Below are 14,517 nucleotides of genomic sequence, written 5' to 3' on the forward strand. Positions count from 1 at the left end.
ATAAGTAAGGATTGTAATTTATGATTTGAAAATAGCATACCTCTCACTACACCTTTCCATCATAACTACTTCCAAATAAATAATAAGTCACTTAAATATTTACGATTTATTTATTTACGTAAAGAACAGCATCCCAAGAGGAGCTGAGGCGTTTCAATTACAAATACAATATTAAAGATATTACAAAGACGTACAAATTACAACAAAGTTAAGTGTGATTGAGTGATTGAATGATCCTTGTGGTGTGTTGTTGTGGTGACTACGAGTGATTGCTTCGATTGAGGGTGGCCGAGTAACATTTACATGATGCTGGGATCCTGGATGACAAACGAATGTGAGACGTTTTTTGTGTGATTTTTGTGCGGAATCGGGTGAAGGGCAAAAGTGACTAAAAACTCGTTGAAGAAATTCAGTTAAGTTCGGGTCTGGGCCCCGACAATTCCCCGTCTTTAAGTCTGTATCCGGATGCCGGGTGCTCCGCCTTAGTTCATTTGCATATCTGCCGGAAACCCGCGAGGAGCAGGGGTATCAGGATAAGTGCCGCCAGAGGAGCAGAGCCAGTGCCGCCGTTGCAGCCGTCGGTGGTGCAAGTGCGGCAGTAGACTGTCTTAATGTAGGACGAGGTCTGGTCCATGGCGCACTTGTCGGATGGATCGTCCACGTCCTCGTAGAAGCAGGAGCGCGACACCACCCGCTTGCCATAAACTGAAAGTGCAAAAGAGTTTAAATATTTTCATTTAGCCAGTTTAATTAACGTCTGCCGAGTGAGCATTAAATTTAATTTATGTGTACGTGCCGGCGTGGGCTTACTCTTTACCCTGACTTGTTCTCGTTTCTATGGGTCATGAAAAAATCTCAGAAATGACATTTCGAATAGCCGCGAGTCAAAAAGCAAAAATAGACATGTGGTCATGGTTTTCATTTAAGAGAAAAAACGGAAAAATCCAGTTGATGGATTGGTCTAGGAATTCTACAGAAAATACTATGTTTTTTATGCGATTTTTGCAGTAAAAATAAAAGTTTTAAAGTTTAAAAAGATTCTCTAAAATTAAAATAGTTCACAGTATCTATAAGCCATCTTAATACAGCCACTTTTGAGGCAGAAAGAACTCCCCTTTAAAGAAAGTAACTTGAGATCTGACTTCTCAGAAACCTGGAACGGGTTCAAGGCTTCAACAAATTATATACATTTGGGTTCAGCAAAAAGTGGCAACAAAATGAGGCCTGCAAGTTGGTCTGCGAAACGCACACGATTTGGCCAAAACGAACATGAGACTCGGCGAGAAACTAGAGACAATTTGCAATCAAACAGAAAATGAAAACCAGAAAGAGCAAATCTCATGGAAAAAAAGCCAGAAATAATAATAAAAAAGCCTACAAATTGCGTGTATGAGTCTTGCAACAAATAGAACAAAACAAGTCAACGACAAAACTACTAAAAAATAAAAAAAAAATCCAATGGAATGGAGTAAAATCAAAATCAAAACTTTAAAAGCCGCTCGAAATGGTCAGTACTGGCCATATTTGTGATTGGCTCGGACAGACAGTGGACAGACAGTGGGACAGACCCAGACAGAAAAGCTAAGCCAAGCTCACACGCACCACGTTCGGGCTAATAAAATTGTTGACAATTGTCGCCTTATCACGGCCGTCGCATCAAACATGGCTTAGAATGCATTGCGCATACGCCGCGTGCTCCGCTCTTGCCACTGCAACGCGACAACGCAACAAATTCCACAGAGACAGCCAGCAACATCGCTTTGATGTTTCATACCGCACACACCGAGCAATAAATTTAAATTTTAATTAATTTAATTATTTATGGCTCGTTATGTGTGTTTTTTCTACCAAGACAAAAAAACTAAAACCAAAAAACATATTTATAGGCGAACATGGAAAATAAAATTTGAAATAAATGGTGACAGTTTAGGTCGATTCTTTTAATACTCTGATATTTTTTAATAAATAAATGAATGTTTATTTTAATATAAAAATAAATCTATAATAGCTTCCTCTTTTTTATGTGAAATATGTATTAAAAATATCCAACAAAACCCCATAATAAAGAGCTATTACTTTCCAAAAATCACAGCAATTATGAATCCTTGCCAATTATAATAAATCATGTTGCTGTTCAGTGACTTGTTAACCGAAACTTTTATAGCCAAGTGACTTTATAACTCTCCCTTTTGGACTGGCAGCGGTCCCCCCAGAGAAAAGTGTGTGCATGAAATAGGCTTATTGCCGGCCAAAAATGGTCACTGGGCCGGCAATCCACTTTCCGGGCAACAGGTTGCAAAATATTTGGCCAAGTAAAATCGACAAGCGGCAGCTAATTGCTTGGCTTCATATTTTGGCTTTAAGCCGTTGGTAAAATTATGGAATACATTTTTAATTTGACATTTTTGCCAAAAACTTTGCCAGTCAGCTAGCCAGCCTCTCAGCTTCATAAGCAATTAATTTAACGGCATATAAATTGAGAGGTTGCAGTGGCAATAATAACAGACAACAACAAATACATAGTTGCATCGCCTAGTTGTATTTTTCTCAGACACATTCTGCTGCCTCCCCCCCTTCCCCGGTCTATGATTGCCGCAGCTTCTTATGGCCGGTAATTGAGCGCTTCACGCTGTGCAACAACTTAATTAATTTATATGTATTTTGTGTTTATTTTTTCAAACTCGACTCGTATATTATGTATTTTGCGCATTACAAGCGCTGCTCATGTAGCTCGGGGACTTAAAAACCCAGCCAGAGATATAGATAGAGCCTCCGATTCATTTGAGAGTCTGCAATTGAAATTTTAATTGCCAAATGGCAACTGGCCACTGACCACTATCCACTGGCCACTGCCACTAGCCGGACAAGTCGAGTGTAAATCTTGCAAATATTCGCCAAACCAATTTGTAGACGCTTGATTGCAAAAATTTAATGGTGTTCATTAATTGGCCATCAAAAATATGTCTTAAATACTGCCGCCAGAGAAAAAAAATAATATAAAATCCCTGCAGTTGTTTGCTTTTAGATGATTTTTTAAGTGTAATTAATACATTTTTAATTTATAGATCAAAATGCTGTTTATAGAGACTATTGTGTTCAATAAACTAGACACTTTATGTAGAAAACTTGCATCTTATAATTATTATATTATTTTTAACAAAACTTACACTATAATTTATTTTTACGAGGCCTGAAAATTGCTACTTTGACACTTGCAATTACATAATTTTTTTGTATTTTTTGTTGATTTGAATTCATGACCCACATCTAAACAAATAAACAAAGCCTGACTCGTCTGCCGGCCGACAAATTTATGCAGTTGTCGTGACCAAACGACAGTCACTGGAAAGTGAATTTAGATCAAAATGCCAAGACACGGATCGCTTGGCAAATTGGCCAAACAAAGTCACATTTTAATTTCATTTTGTTGTGCTTGTATATGCAAATATCGTACAACAATAAAAACCAGCAATAAACCAGTAAAAATCAGACTTAAGATCACTGATACCTACCGCCAAAAATATCACTCATACGCCCCGTGTCTCTATACCGTGACTCTGACTCTCTCTCACCATAAATTTGCCGTAAATTAGCGGCACATGCAGTTGCAATTGCTCTGCGGGCCAAAATGTCGCCACTTGTTGTTACTGCATTGATCTTGCCCCACGCCCGACCACTTGCCACGCCCCTCCTCAGAGCAGCTGCTCTGGTCTGCTTCCATTGGCAATTGTCAGCTTAGTGCTGGTTGCTGGTATTGTGTCGCCTGCACTTGTTTGGACTTTGTCAGGGCAATAAATTTCAATCTTGTTTGACTCTCAGCCACAGCCGGGTGTGAGTCTTGTCGATCTAGCGGTCTTGCCCCACCACTCCCATTCCCGCCCCCGATGAGCTGCACTGCTATTTATTTTTCATGGAATTTTTATAATTTAAGAGATTTCTTTAAGAAGGCTTCATACTTTTTACGGCTTCAAAATAATCTACAAATAATGCTACAAATTCTAACCTACACCTATTTTCTTCAAGTGCACTTTAAGACCGCACACGCCGCTGTGGCAACAATGCAAATGCAACGGGTGCACTATTATTCATGTCTCCCTAAAATTTTCAATAGGCGTTTCTTGGGAATATATTTTCTAGTTCGAGTATCTCACCTTCTTGCACCAGTTTCTTGCAGACAGGACGGGCATTTACCGACTTCACACCCACGGAGTATGTGCAGTTCACGTAGCTCCAGTAGCGTTGCTGTTCCGAGATGGTGCTCGGCTCGAAGGGATCATTGCAGAACTCGCCATTGGAAACGTCGGTGGAGCAGCGCCAGCAGCGCAGGACAGCGGAAGCTAAAAATATTTAATGAATTTAATTATAAGACTTTTAAAAAACATTATAATAAATTAAGGATAAATTCCGGGTAAGGTAATCAGGCCTTTCTAAGGGCTGTATTTTAAGTATTTAGAATGTAAACTTGGAGAACTTCCTTTGAAATATTTTCATACTTGTATCTCTTTTATCTTCTTGATTCATTTCCCCATTAATAGTGCTCAAAATCATTGAAATAACCAACCCATAACCAATCATAATAAAGTAACTAACAAACTCTTATGCTCTCGAAAAACGATTCGCTAATGAATCGGAACACATCAAATGGATCTGAAGAAAAAAAAAAAAGCCGCTAAGAAATCATTTCCAGCTGCGATGCCGTTGGGGCATATCTTTGAAATACTGCATTGCTGCCACTAATTTGAGTCGGGAGCCTTTTCGGCTGAGTAATTTATGTGGCAGGCTATGGGGCAAGTGCCTTATAAAAGTGTCAAAAAGTTCGGCACTGGCTGGTTTATGCGTGCGATTATCCAGTGCCGAGGAGTGTGTAAATAATTATTTGATTAAACTGAAACTAACGATTATTAGTGCACAGAGAGAAAAGAAATACTATTTATTTAGGGCTTTAATCTATCAAGACCTAAACAAGTGGGGATATAGTTCTCAAAAATGTAAAACTAATAAAGGTGAAAGTTGAAACCTAAATAGAACATTAACTTTTAGAACCTATATTTTATTTCTCTATATTTTTGAGAATAGTTTCTGAATGATGATGATAACGGCCGTTGTGATGTTGGCCATAAAACCCGTTTCGCCGGCCAATTTAAACGTCAAGCTCTAACGTTCGGGTTAAATGCACTTAGCCAACACTTTGAAGGTGCGTTTAAATGAAAGCCTAGATAAGTCGGAGTCGGAAGGAGGAGGTCTTGGCTTGGAGGTCTTGGAGTGGGGGACTGGGTGGTTGACTGGAAAAAAAAAAAAAAAAAATACGCTGGAGAAGTGTGCCAACGCATTGGCCGAAACGAGTTTTTTTGGCCAGCGACCGCATTTGGTCATAAACAACCAGCATAAACATTGCAATTTGCGTTCGATTCGCATTCGCATTTCGCATTGCCAATTCGCAATTGAGAACCGAAAAATTGCCGCCAAAAACTGCTCGGCAACTCGGCAACTCGACAACGATACTGAGATGGAAATTATAATCATTTACAATATATTGAAATTAATTGACAGTTGAATTGTCAGATCGTTTGCAGAATTGTTTATTTGCGCGTCCGTTCACAGTCGGTGGCAGTTTACTAATGGTAATGACTGTAATTCCGTAGAAACTGAAAATTGATATTGTGGCCTGTCAGTCCACCACCACTGCCGCACCACCACCATCACCACCATTGACAGCGATGGTGGTTGCATTATGCCAAATGTTGTGGCAGCCACAACTGCCTCCCAAACATGGTCAAAAACATACGAGTCCGATTCCGATTCCGAGTCCGAGTTCGAGTCCGAAAAACCAAATCGGATTTTTTGGGTCCCCAAATGCCGAGCCGCTAAGTGCGTAAGTATTTGTTGGACGAGATGTTTTCGCCGATACTTTTGGCAAATGGAATTTCGGCTTTAATCATCGCTGGAAAAAAATCTACTAAGCGGGTAGCAGGGAGCGAGCAGAGATCTAGCCGGGTAAAAAGCTGCCCCCAAAGTCCAACTTTAATTTCCAACCATGCCAGATTTTCGTGCCTGACTGGCTGTGACTAGAATCGCTTATGTCAAGCCACCAATTGCATAATAATAGACCACATCATTAAATTATATTAAATTAATACTTTTGAAAATACTTTAAAGCTACGTTTTGCTTTGTGGGATTTGTGGTTCATTATTTTTTTATAAATTGTAAAAATGTGGTTTAGAAATCTTAAGTTGAATGCCTTGAATATCCAAAGCTTTCTCCTAATAACCACCCACCTTAACCCCAAAAAAAATAGGTTATACCTCAACTATCCAACCCTTCACAAACAAATCCTATTTTTATAGATTTCCATCACAACCTGTCAGGGCTGAAAAAAATTGCAGAAAGTTTATTGCCCCCTGGTTGCAACTGTAACCCCATGGGTTATGAAATTACAGCATTTTCCGCATAACTGAAAGTCAGAGTCGCCAACAATAGGGTAGGCCCCGGAAGAAAAAAAAACTTTTCCCACACATGCAATTTTTCCATTAGGCAGCAAACTTGCTACAAGTAGCAAGTTGGACTTGCAACATTTGGAATCTGTCCCTAGACAAGCGCAAATCCACGAACCCCAAGAAAATGTGTTGATTATCTCCTCCTCAGTCTTAAACTTCCACCCACAAAATGTCACCCCATATCGGTTCCCATTAAACTTTCCAAGTTACGAGTATGTGGAACTTTTTTTTTGTAGAAAAGTAGAAAAGTGGCAACTTTGTGACCCTAAAAAGCAACAGCTATTCGGTTCAAGCCACAGTAGAAAGTTTCCATTGCTTTTGACTGACATGCAATCAGGGTTCGTTCAACTGCAAAAATGCCAAATGCAAAACTCGTCAAGCGTTTATCAAAATTGCACCCAACTTGCCTACAAATGCCTTCAATATTCGTAATTAGTTGCAATGGAATGCTAGGAATTTCGAGGGAAGGGCTATGGGAGTGTAGCGAAAGGTTATACCAGAGCAATTATAAACAGAATCATAGAGGTATTGCTCTTAACAATCGGATGAATATTGGCCGAGATACAGTCTTTCTAAGAGGTTTAATTTTTTGACCTTGAGTTTCGAAGGGGACCCCCCAGAAAACTTGACAAAAATATGTAAAAATAATATCTATCCAGATTTTGATGCAGATTAATGGAGAATCGATCTACATTTTTTAAGGTATTGCTCTCAATGATCGGATAACTTTTGTAAAAGATATATCCTTCAAAGTGGGTTATATTGGCCTCCCATAAATATTTCAAAATTTTTGAAGGCACACCAGAAAATTCAACAAAAAAGGAAAGAAATAATTTGCTCCCAGATTTTGATGTAAAATAGTTAAGAATTGAAATACAACTCATTGAAGACGTGCCGCTTAGCTATCTGATGTATATTACCCAAGATATGACCCAAGATTCATGATCAAGATTTGGATTTATCTAAAATTTAGATTCTAAATATAGCTTTTTTAATATGTCTTTTTTCCAAAAAAAAAATGCCACGCCATTAAAAGATTTAAAATTCTTTTTTGCTTTAGAATGAGCTCTTAAATAAAATGTGACCAAAATGTAATGAGCCACAAGAATAGTTTTATGGCTTACATGTGGGCTATTTCTTACTATAATTTTTCAGAATTTTCTTTAGGAAAAAGTTTTTAGAAGAAAAAATTGCATCATTTCTCCGATTTTCTAAATCGAATAAATTGAAAAGTTGGTACTAAAAGTCATTTATTGAATCAATTTGTGTTGTGGAATTTATTTGCAAATTGCATTACAAATTCAAGCAAATTATTAATAATTTCCACAATTCTTCTATAGTGGGTGTGCCATTTTGTTTTCCATATTCTAGATGAGTGCCTTTTAAGGTCTAATTAAACTGCATTGAATTATTAATCAGCCGTATGCAGTTAATTAGGCTTGTTCGAGGAAACGTCGGACTATTAATTAAACAAGACCTCCGCTAAAGACGACGATCTGACTTTAGAGATAATGTTGAAGGTTAAGGCTGACAATCGGATGAGTTGTTTTTAAGTGGAAAAATAATCACATATTCACAAGCTGACATGCCGCTCAAAATATTCCTTTTTATTACCAACCATCACTTGCATCATGCAAGTGGGAATGGGCTTAGTTTTCAGGGGTTTGGCCGAGTGTTTAGTTCGGATTATGCCACTCATAGTTGTCATTCGCCACGCCCACGCAGCATAATAAACACAAATAGACTTTTAGTTGATTACATGACCAGATATGTGGCACGCTTCTTCTTGGACATTAGACATTTTATACTTTTAATGAAGAAATTACTATGCATCACATTAAAGTAATTGTATATTATTTTCTCAAAGACCTCCCCAAACATTTCTGTTTTCTATTAATAATATTGATTATTTTTCCGTTTTCGAGAAATTTTAAGGTTGAAAACATATTTTTGTGCTCATTGTATTCGAACGTCAGGCGTTTGAGGTAAAAATAAACACAAATGAGCTAAAGAAAATATCGTACAAGTGCACAAATATTAATAAATCATGGAAAAATAAGCTATAGGAGATCTCTGGCTAGAATTTGTTTACGATTTGTCTTATGGGTTTTGTTTATTTTTAAGATATTGCAAGGTATGCTTGGCTTTATATTAAATGATATAAGAAATGCACAGAATACACTCTTGCTTTACTTTTTTCCCCAATCCCTCAATATCCTTCAGAAGCTTTAATCTCCCCTCTTAAAGCAGACTTCCCCCTTTATTTTGCTACATCTGCGAACCCTTTTTCCTGTGGTTCAGTGAACTCCTGGTTGGCATTTTGTTGCACATTTAAATGGGAAATCACGCCCACGCACTTTACAAACTCCCCAGCGCTTACTCCGCCTAATTAGCTGCACTTTCATGGGAACTTCGAGGTGGAGAGACGAGAAACGCACCTGAATTAAAAACCAGCAAAAGCGAGAATAAGCCAAGTAGAAGGCAGCCTGTTGAACCATAGGACGCCATGTCTTTTTCCTTTATTTTTTGTTTAGCTGGGAACTGCAGGTGAATAAATGAATAATTATTTTCACAACACTAGCACACACTGCACTTAAATGTGGGGCTCTGGAATTTTTGCCTTCACGTAGCTTTTCTTTATTTTTTAAGAGACCCCAAAAAATGATATGCTTTGGTATTTTTTCCGTTTACCCGTAACACGCATGCGACCCGTTGACAATCTGACAGCGAAATGAAACCCAGACCGAAAGCTGAAGCTGAAAAGGCGACAGTTGAAATTGAACAAATAACAAAACGAACTCAACCCCAAAAACTACACGAGTGCCGATCGTTGAAAACCGACGATTGAACGTGCGAGAGCGCGATTGAAAGGGGGGTTTTCGTTCAACGAGAAGAATATTTTCCATTACTGTGAGTGGGGTTTTCAAATGAGGGGACGACTGTATGTAGTTATTGGGCAGTTCGACAGCGGATTGGGTTGAGTGGCTAAGAGTTGAACGAAGTGGAACTGCATTGGTCTGGGTCGGTTTACGAGTTTCAGTGCCCCAAGATATGGCTGCCACAAACACTTGCAGTTTCAATGTTAAGACAGTGGTGTCATGTTCTTATATTCATTTATTTTCAGATTCAACTTTATTTCTAAAGATTTAAGATTAAGAAATTCCGGAATTCGTATAACTTAAACCATTGAATTCTGAATTTTGAATATTTTTAGCCAAAGAAAAACTTTTTATTAAAAAAAAAAAATAAAAATATATATAATATAAGATAGATTTTTAACTAACTTGTTATATATTTTTTCATACAGTTTAATTTAAAATTAATCAAAAAAGCCCATCCTTGCCCCACTGTCTCATTCGGTCAATGCGTTTTGCCACACCATTTGCCGCCTAATGGCCACTCATTCTCCCCAGACAGCTCCAATTGAATGCTGACTTCGATTTGGCCATCAGTGTCGCCGTCTAATCAAGTGCAAGTTTTTGATAAGGAAATGCACTGTTGGCACTTTGGTGACACCACCAGAAGAGAGATAAAGAAAGAGAGTGAGAGGAGTAGCTCTTGCCACAAAATGTTGCAAATAGTTGATGCATTTTCAATTGCTGACGCCGAGTGTGGTTTATTATTTGTTTTGGTTGCGACTCCGCTTGAGTGATTGCACTCGAATTTATTGAATTTTTATTGGCATTTTTGGTTCAGTCATAAAAACTTGATATTTTTATGAACTTTTGTGGAAGGAAGTAGTTTCTAAACAGTTTTTTTTAAGAGTTTTCTGGAGGAAAATAAATCTGAGAGCTCTCGAATTATAATAGTTCTGACATTTATAGAAAAATATAATAAATTTTATATAATTATAGAACCCAATTACATTTCCAAATCCAGACAGGCCAGTTCAATGCCCAGACAAACAATCAGCCAATCACTTTCCTTTGAAATTATCTACCTCAAGCCAGAAAACCTACTTCTTATAAATCAAATAGTTAAGTCCTTGAACACCCTCCATACAGGACCCATTCAAACTCAAATAAAGGAAAGGAAACCTTAATGGAAAATCTAGTAAGACAATGTACTAGAGCATGAAAAATGAGTTGGCAAGTTCATTGAACATGAAATATGTCACTTCTGTCAAGAAAGTCCAATAATCCACGCCTCCGAGTGGAAACCAAACAAGACCCCATGATGTGGGGGATGATAATACAAGAGTACAAGAACCCTATAGTAATAGATGGATTTCGGTTGATATGCAAAGCCAAGAGCCAAGGGCCAAGAAAATTGGTAACAATTTTAGGGCAATGACGTGTGATGGTCGTTTTCTTAGGGGTGTGTATTAGTCCGATTTCTACCGATTTATTGATGAAATTCCTTTAATGGCCACAAACAAATTAGAAAATAATTGAAGCCCAAGTCCAAGGAATCGATTAGCGTTTATGTTGCTAATTATGCTGAAAGTCATTAGGAAGGATTAGTAATTCAAGATATCCGAAAGTAATCAATTAAAGTTGAGGTAGATTTTATTTTCTTATTCCGAATCTGATCTTGTCACGTTTTCGTCTGTGAAATCGTATTTATTTAAACAATTCTCATATGCGTCTCAGTCACTGACAATGATTATGGCAAATTGCTGCTGAAAACAGATTCGTTTGCTTAACTAAATAATAAACCTTAATTATAGGTGGGTTGGCCTAGCAACTTCCAAAAACAACGAAAAATTTTACAACTGGGAGTACTTTTTATCTGCAACAATTTACTTACAACGACGGAAATGGAGCTCAGTAATTGCGTGGCTCCAAAAATCTTAATTACTGGCAATTAAGATATTAAAAAATACATCCAAAAGACTTTACAATATAAAGGAAGTAATTAAGCAAGCGAAACAGAAAACTAAAATGTCACGAGAGGCGGTATTAACATGAAGATTATAAAATTATGATGTAAAAAATTATAAAATATAACTACTTAAATATTACAAAATTAAATAGTACAAATATTTTAAAATTTAAAAAAATTATAAAATTTTAATATAAGTAACTTCTATTATTATATTCTTGTGTTTCTTAACTTTATTTAAACTTAAACACAGAAACTAAAATTCCTTTCTGCCACCGATCACCAGTTGGGACTTTTTCACGAATCTCGTAAGGGAAATTTCTTCTAGCGCATGCTCCAACCGTTCAGTCAATACAAGAACCCAAAAACTTCAACCCTCAACTCAAAGAGACTTATTTTTATTAATCTCCATAACAACCGATTGTTAACCAAAACAAAAACTGTGTTTTCATTCTTAGTTGCCGCAAATGCTTCTAAAATGAAGTTGAGAACGCGTTTCTGTAAAAAGAATTTCTTAAAAACCAACGGGGCAACCGAAGAAAGTGGCCAGAAAAACACAAACTATCCATTGATCTGCGTGGATTGGAGCAGTAATGAGGAGATATACTTCGTGAGGTAGGTTGGTCTTCATTTTAATACACTAAAGGGTATAAATAATTAAATCCCTTTTCTTTAACCCCAGTGATGACCATCAGATCTTCAAGTGGAGTGATGTGAGTCGGGATTCCGTGGAGGTGGCCAAACTTCCGGATGACTTTGTGCCCACAGACCTGCACTGGCTTCTATTGGGCGGCCGGGGCAGTGGCGGTGGCAAGGGCAGTGACACCCTCCTCGTTTGCAGCAACGATGGTCGGTTTGTTATTCTCAACAAAAGTGCTCGGGTGGAAAGAAGCATCTCTGCCCACGGGGCTGCCATTAGTTCGGGTCGCTGGAGTCCCGATGGCGCTGGTCTGCTCACCGCGGGCGAGGATGGAGTCATTAAGATCTGGTCAAGATCTGGAATGCTCCGGTCCACCGTGGTGCAGAACGAAGAGGCCATTCACTGTGCCCGCTGGGCGCCCAATTCCACATCGATTGTTTTTTGTCAGGGCGGACATATTTCGATAAAGCCATTGGCTGCCAATAGTAAACTGATTAGGGTGAGTCATGGATTATATTCCTAATTCTAATATTGATTTCATTATCTTATCCTAAGTGGCGTGCCCATGATGGCTTGGTTCTGTGTCTGAGTTGGTCAACTCAATCCAATATAATAGCTTCTGGCGGCGAGGACTTTCGCTTCAAAATCTGGGACGCCCAGGGTGCCAATCTCTTCACGAGTGCAGCCGAGGAACATGCCATTACCAGTGTGGCTTTTAATCCTGAAAAGGATTATCTTTTAGTGGGAACTTTTAATCTTCTCAAGCTATGTCACTCTACAGGGGTAAGTCTTGGATTTAAAAACCCTCAAGTACCATAATCACTTTATATTTTTTGCATTAGTGGACCTACAGCAGCTCTAGGTTTTCGTCTCCGGTTGTAGGTTCACTTTTCAGCCTCTCCTGGTCAGCGGATGGCACTCAAGTGGCATGTGGCACCTCCACGGGCCAACTAATTGTGGCCTATGCCATCGAGCAGGAAGCCGTCTCAAGTAACCTGAAAGCCATCAGCAATAGTCGGAAGTCCATAACCCTCAGGGACATTTCCACTGGCACTCGCGATGTCCTGGACTTTCCCCAGCGAGTGATTAACTTTTCCTTGGGTTATGGACACCTGGTGGTGGCCACCACCCACCAGGTGCACATCTACAATGAAAAGTACATCAATACACCGATTATAATAGATGGGAGAAATGATACCAGGGTCATCCAAGTTGGCAAAAAGTGAGTTTACTTTCCATAATCAGATTGGACTGTGTACTTAAAACATATCTTGATCTCTCAGATACTTTATGATTCTGGATGCCACATCCATTTGGGTTTACACCTACACCGGCCGACTGCACCTGAATCCCCGCTATCCTGGTTCCCAGGCCCAGATTCCTCTGCTCACCTGGCGCTCCATTTCCTTGGGCTTGGATGTCCTCGCTATTCGCGATAACTCCGACCCCACGATGGTCTACCTCTTTGACTTGATTCCAGGTGCCTCGCGGCAGTATGAACCGCACTCTCTGAAGGCCAAACAGCAGCTGGCCGAGATTGCAGCCTGTAGGGCAGGAACGCCAGATGATCAGTTCGTGTCCTTTATAGACACCAATCGGGAGTTGTTTGTCAGCGAGTCGAGGAATCTGAACGGAGAACGTTCGGACGAGATCTACAAGATCGGCACCCAGCTAACGGCCATGATGTGGGCCAGTGAGACGAATATCCTGGTGGGGGTGCATGACTCCTGCTACAGTATTTGGTATTGCCCGGGTGAAGGTGCCTCCGATCCCACTATAATTGCTTTGACAACAGTTTCATTGGACACGGCGTAAGTTAACAAAATTATCCTTATAATGTCTTTGAAGGATGCCGGATATCATATAGTCCCATCCTATTTGAATTCTTTTAATAGAAATTTTCTAATTTCAGTGAATTTGGCAAACACATAACCATTGAGAGTTTCGAGGACTCGGTGGTCACCTTCTGCAGTGCCGGTGCCCGGCTCCCCGTGACCGTGAACCTCTACTGCGAACTCCTCCATCGCGCCCTGCTCGAGGGCCAGTGGCCACAGGCGCTGAAGATCTGCCGCCTGGCCCAACACGCCAACTTGTGGGCCACCCTGGCGGCGGTGGCCACCCGGAAGCACCAGCTTCAGATCAGCGAGGAGGCCTACGCCGCCGCCCTGCAGATCGACAAGGTCAGCTACCTGCAGCACCTGAAGACACTGACGCCCTCGAGTGCCGAGCAGATGGCGGAGAATTCTCTGATGTTGGGGAGGATGTTGGAGGCGGAAACGATCCTTCTGCATGGTCGGAAGTACGAGCAGGCGGTGGGCTTGGCCCTAAGGATGCACAATTGGCGGAGGGCACTGGAAATCGCCCAGAAGCACCAGTCCGAGGCGCCGGATCTATTCCAGAAAGTCCTTCAGGAGCGGTGGAAGTATATCAAGGCCTTGCAGCGTGAGGAATGGGATCCACTTTACTTGCCACATGTGGTAAAGGAAGAAACCGATAACACACCAAGCGAATAAACTAAAAGTTTTCTTCACATTTTGGTTTAATTTTTTTTAAATTAA

General features: G+C 39.7%; 2 protein-coding genes across 2 annotated transcripts; one reads left to right on the forward strand and one right to left on the reverse strand.

Annotated features, from left to right (window-relative positions):
• Positions 1-96: 96 nt before the first annotated feature.
• On the reverse strand, positions 97-9,261 carry LOC6503632. Its single transcript, XM_014904907.3, has 4 exons — positions 9,187-9,261; positions 8,934-9,036; positions 4,152-4,337; positions 97-705 (listed from the first exon to the last, which is right to left on the reverse strand). The coding sequence occupies exons 2-4, from the start codon at positions 9,001-9,003 to the stop codon at positions 488-490; spliced, it is 474 nt and encodes a 157-aa protein (XP_014760393.2). The 5' UTR covers positions 9,004-9,036; positions 9,187-9,261; the 3' UTR covers positions 97-487.
• A 2,438-nt stretch (positions 9,262-11,699) lies between these two features.
• LOC6506929 (intraflagellar transport protein 80 homolog) lies at positions 11,700-14,489 on the forward strand. The gene is made up of 6 exons (XM_001965242.3): positions 11,700-11,934; positions 12,002-12,458; positions 12,515-12,742; positions 12,802-13,181; positions 13,243-13,770; positions 13,872-14,489. The coding sequence occupies exons 1-6, from the start codon at positions 11,798-11,800 to the stop codon at positions 14,470-14,472; spliced, it is 2,331 nt and encodes a 776-aa protein (XP_001965278.1). The 5' UTR covers positions 11,700-11,797; the 3' UTR covers positions 14,473-14,489.
• The last annotated feature ends 28 nt before the right edge of the window (positions 14,490-14,517 follow it).

Source organism: Drosophila ananassae, chromosome 3R (assembly GCF_017639315.1).
Source record: "Drosophila ananassae strain 14024-0371.13 chromosome 3R, ASM1763931v2, whole genome shotgun sequence".
NCBI classification, from domain to species: Eukaryota; Metazoa; Arthropoda; class Insecta; order Diptera; family Drosophilidae; genus Drosophila; species Drosophila ananassae.

Excerpts from the sequence above, each read along its gene's own strand:
- LOC6503632 (XM_014904907.3), bottom strand. The coding sequence starts at position 9,003 with ATGGCGTCCTATGGTTCAACAGGCTGCCTTCTACTTGGCTTATTCTCG. Across the intron at positions 4,338-8,933 it reads TTTGCTGGTTTTTAATTCAG|CTTCCGCTGTCCTGCGCTGC; the intron begins GTGCGTTTCTCG and ends AAATATTTTTAG. Across the intron at positions 706-4,151 it reads CAAGAAACTGGTGCAAGAAG|TTTATGGCAAGCGGGTGGTG; the intron begins GTGAGATACTCG and ends TTGCACTTTCAG.
- LOC6506929 (XM_001965242.3), top strand. The coding sequence starts at position 11,798 with ATGAAGTTGAGAACGCGTTTCTGTAAAAAGAATTTCTTAAAAACCAAC. Across the intron at positions 12,743-12,801 it reads AGCTATGTCACTCTACAGGG|TGGACCTACAGCAGCTCTAG; the intron begins GTAAGTCTTGGA and ends TTTTTGCATTAG. Across the intron at positions 13,182-13,242 it reads GTCATCCAAGTTGGCAAAAA|ATACTTTATGATTCTGGATG; the intron begins GTGAGTTTACTT and ends TTGATCTCTCAG.